Source organism: Sphaeramia orbicularis, chromosome 10 (genome assembly GCF_902148855.1).
Source record: "Sphaeramia orbicularis chromosome 10, fSphaOr1.1, whole genome shotgun sequence".
NCBI lineage: Eukaryota > Metazoa > Chordata > Actinopteri > Kurtiformes > Apogonidae > Sphaeramia > Sphaeramia orbicularis.
Window position 1 is genome coordinate 48247446 of NC_043966.1, and position 4265 is coordinate 48251710.

At 43.8% G+C, this 4265-nt stretch overlaps 1 protein-coding gene across 1 annotated transcript; it reads right to left on the minus strand.

The window, feature by feature from the left end:
• Window positions 1–2016: 2016 nt before the first annotated feature.
• Window positions 2017–3117, minus strand: LOC115426854 (uncharacterized). The gene is made up of 3 exons (XM_030145084.1): window positions 2709–3117; window positions 2365–2608; window positions 2017–2308 (listed from the first exon to the last, which is right to left on the minus strand). The coding sequence occupies exons 1-3, from the start codon at window positions 3115–3117 to the stop codon at window positions 2017–2019; spliced, it is 945 nt and encodes a 314-aa protein (XP_030000944.1).
• Between the last annotated feature and the right edge of the window lie 1148 nt (window positions 3118–4265).

The window sequence follows — 4265 nt, forward strand, 5'->3', positions numbered from 1 at the left end:
GTTTGCGTCTCAGTTCCGTGCAGGGGTCTGGACCAACCCTCCAAATGTCAGCGCTCTACCATGTACGCTTTAGGCTGCAGGAACAGTTGGAGCCGGATTCCCTGCATTCACTGGAATGGGACCAATGCATTAGGAATGCAAAAGGAGGAATGTGTGGGACTGGGATTTGTTGTAATAAATTACACCCACGTTGACCAATCATTACCAAACTTTACAGCTGGTCTCAGGAGTGACCCCACATCATACTCACCAAATTTTGTATGAATCGGACCAACTTTTTTGTGACTTGATATTTCTCTGTTTATAGCGCCCCCTATTTTCCGATTTGTACCAAATTTGGCACAGAGCCTCTGGTTGATCTTTAAAACAAGTAACTAAAGTTTGATGTGGATAGCATTTTTTTTGAGAAAGATATGCAACAATATGTGTTTTTTAGCTAGCAAAAAAATTTGTTCGTTTATAACTAGCACATTTTTTACAGCAGCAAGCTGATTGTGATAACTTTAGATCAGAAGCCTCTGAAGATTGTGTGTGCAAAGTTTGAAGCCAATGGGGCTTAAACCCTAGTAGGAGTTCGAAAAAGTATGTTTTCAATATCTAGCAACTTAGAAAGAAAAATGTGCAGTGGAAGTGGGCGTGGCCTATGTCAAAAGACTCATCTCTATCCAAGGAAAACAAAGATGTAAAGTTTATGAACGTGTCATTCAAAATGTGAAAGTTAGAGGCAAAAAAGCGTATTTGTCCATTATAGCGCCACCTAGTGGAGCACATCCACAGTTTTTGCTCTGGTAGATCTGTGTCCTATTCTATAGGGTCCATAGAAATTTCACAGCCCTCAGCAGAACAGTTCAGCTGTAGGAAATGTTTGTTGTTTAAGTTTAAATAAGCCACGCCCACATTGTTCAGCCACACCCACCTGCAAGATATGGCCTCAGGATGGGCCCTCCATCATACCCACCAAATTTTGTAGAAATCGGTCTAGCCGTTTAGGAGATATAAATTTTTTATATTTGCAGCGCCCCCTAGTGGCCAACATTCACCAAATTCAGCTTATACCCTCAGAGTCACATGAGAACCAAGGATCTAAGATCTGGATTTGATAGCATTTATTTTGACCGAGATATGTAAGAGTAAGCATTTTTTTAGCTAGCTACAGAAATTTGTTCGTTAATTATTTGCGTATTTTTCAACCAAACAAAATTATTGTAATAACTTTGAATCAGGTCCATGAGAAGAGTGTATGTGCCAAAATTCACGCAGATCGGACAAAGTCCCAAGTCGGAGTTCGAAAAAGTAGGTTTCCCAGTTTTCACGATTTTACGGGGAAAAAAGTCTGGCGGAAATGGGCGTGGCCTAGCTCACGTGATTTAGTACTATTCAGGGAATCCGAGGATATAAGGTTTTTGAATGTGCGACATACGGTGTGGGAGTTATAGACCAAAACGCGTTATCTTTGATTATAGCGCCCCCTACTGGTGAATATATGTGAATTTTTGCGTCTGAGGTCCCGGCAGGGGTCTGGACCAACCCTCCAAATTGCACCACCGTACCATGTACGGTTTAGGCTGCAGTAACAGTTTTATCAACGGAAGAATAAAAAGAATAATAATAATAATATTGAAGAAATAAAAATCCGTACAAAAACAATAGGGTTCCACAGCACCGCTGGAACTGTGGAACGCGTATGCTGGCATACGCGTCCCCCAGTCCCCGCGGGCTTGGCCCCCTAATAATATTGAAGAAGAATAAAAATCCGTACAAAAACAATAGGGTTCCACAGCACCGCTGGAACTGTGGAACGCGTATGCTGGCATACGCGTCCCCCAGTCCCCGCGGGCTTGGCCCCCTAAAAAGGCCAATAAACATTGCAATACACACATTAACTCAAAATTAAGACTAACACCGCACCCCTGCTGAACCCCTGCACATTAAAATAACACATATTCAACAACATGCCCAATACCCACAATGCAATGCAGCAAACACTGCCCCCACCCAGCTAGTTACCTGTCCCCATCAACCACAAAGGTTCTCAAATGCTGAGGCAGTTGGCATTGGTGGCACGCTCACATGGATTGGCTCCTGGGAGCCTCCAATGGCTGATGCAGGACCAAAGCAGCAGAACATCTCGCTCACCAGATGTTTGGCAGTAGTCATAGCGCTCTGATCTGGAATGGCATACGCCTCTGGCCACTTGGTGAAGTAGTCCATTGCAACCAGGACATAGCGATTACTGCAGTCAGTGGTAGGAAATGAACCCAACACATCCACTGCCACCTGCTCCATGGGAGCCCCCACCTGGATACTACTGCAAGGGAGCATGTGAGCGATGTGGTGGACCCTTCTGAGTGGTGCAGGTGTCACATCAATGGACATAGAGTTCCACATCTTGACAACACTTCGGTCAGTAGAATTGGGAACATAGTCAAAGCATCCCACTCCTCCTCATGCAGGCTGTACTGACATTCATCTTCCTCACAGGGGTGGCGGGACAGAGAATCAGCATTGACATGGAGAAGGCCAGCCCGATGGTGGATCTCAAAGTCAAACTCTTGCAATGTCTCCAGCCAAGGAGTCAGCTGTCCCTCTGGGTCCCTGAAGTGAGAAGCTAGATCAAGGAGACATGGTCAGTACGCAGCCGGAATCTCTGTCCGTAGAGGTATGGCAGGACATGACGAAGACTTGTGACAAATGACAGCAACTCTCACCAGGTGACACAGTACTTCCTCTCTGACTAGGAGAAAGAGTGGCTGAAGTAGGTAATGACCTGCTCTCCCTGCTCGCCCTCCTGGGACAGAACCACTCCAAGGTCCACTTTGCTGGCGTCAGTGTCAATGATGGAAGGCCCCTGGAGGTCGGGATATGCCAGCACCGGAGCCCCGAGAAGGGCTGCCTGGAGCTTGGTATCTGGACACAGCCTTTGCTCATTTTGAACACCTGCCCCTTCTGGGTCAGCTGATGCAAGGGACTGGCAAAGGTGGCAAAACCTAGTATGTACCGGTGATAGTAGGGAGCTAGGCCCAGGAAGCTCCGTAGCTCTTTAACATTTTGCGGTACCAGCCAGTCGCTTACTGCTGTGAGCAGGATCAGTGGATACTCCTGCTGCACTGACCACATGACCCAGGAAAGTTTTGTCTCCAATAAATATTGCCATACACACATTAACTCAAAATTAACACTAACACCACAATCCTGCTGAAACCTGCACATAAAAATAACACATATTCAACAACATGACCAATACCCACAATGCAATGCGGCAAACACACTACAATATTAATCACTGCAGTAATTATGCAATGGAAGGATCTGAACTATTTCCCGAGTTAAATTCAGGCTGTGTATCTATGCAAAGGATAAATTTATGTCACTATCACAGCTACTGGCCACTACTGTATCTCACACGTCTTTAGCACTGCATCAGCGCTATCTGACACCTTTCACTCTTGTTTTGGAATAGTTGTTAAAGTGGAACATGTGACCATAAGTAAGCAAATCATGATATTAACATGAATAAATCTGTCTGTCAAAACTTAACATTTTCAGGGTTTTGCTGCAGGCTGGAGGTTGGTCTTGTGATAAAACACAAATAGAGAAAGGAAACAACAATCCCGACACTGCACAATGGAAAAACTCACCCTTATCCACCAGTGTACATCTTGCATGCCAGACTGAAAGAAAGCAAACACAAACACTATAATTTGCACTTTTACAAAATGAACCTCATATATTTCATACCCGACTATATTATTTTCAAAATAAGAGCCTAATCTTTGAGTGGCCTTGATTGTACGTGCCAAGTAAATTTTCCCATTAGCACTAATGGACTCTTATTTGACATCATAGTAACTATTAGTCTACTTTAGCGTGTAAGATTAATTCATTGAATAAAAGCCACACATTAGAATTCAAGAGGGGTGATCACTGTTAGGAGGAGGAAAGAAAGAGAGATAGACATCAGTGTGTGAGAGGAAATTTGGGGGGGGGAGTGATAAGAATGAAAACAGAGGTAAGACATGGAGTCTTATGTTAAAGTGGAAATTAAAGTGTGCATTTTCTGGGAGATGTAAATTCTGTCTAATTAAGTATGTCCTTAAATGAAAAAGCAGTGAAAAGCCTATTTGCAGACCCTGAGATATATTAGACTGCGACTATGTGACTATGACTGAGTATGTGTTTTTATGTGTGTGATTGGTGTAGAGCCAATACACTGACAGCTTAGATTTACAGGTTTAATTGCCATAGCCAACCATGCAGTCAAATAA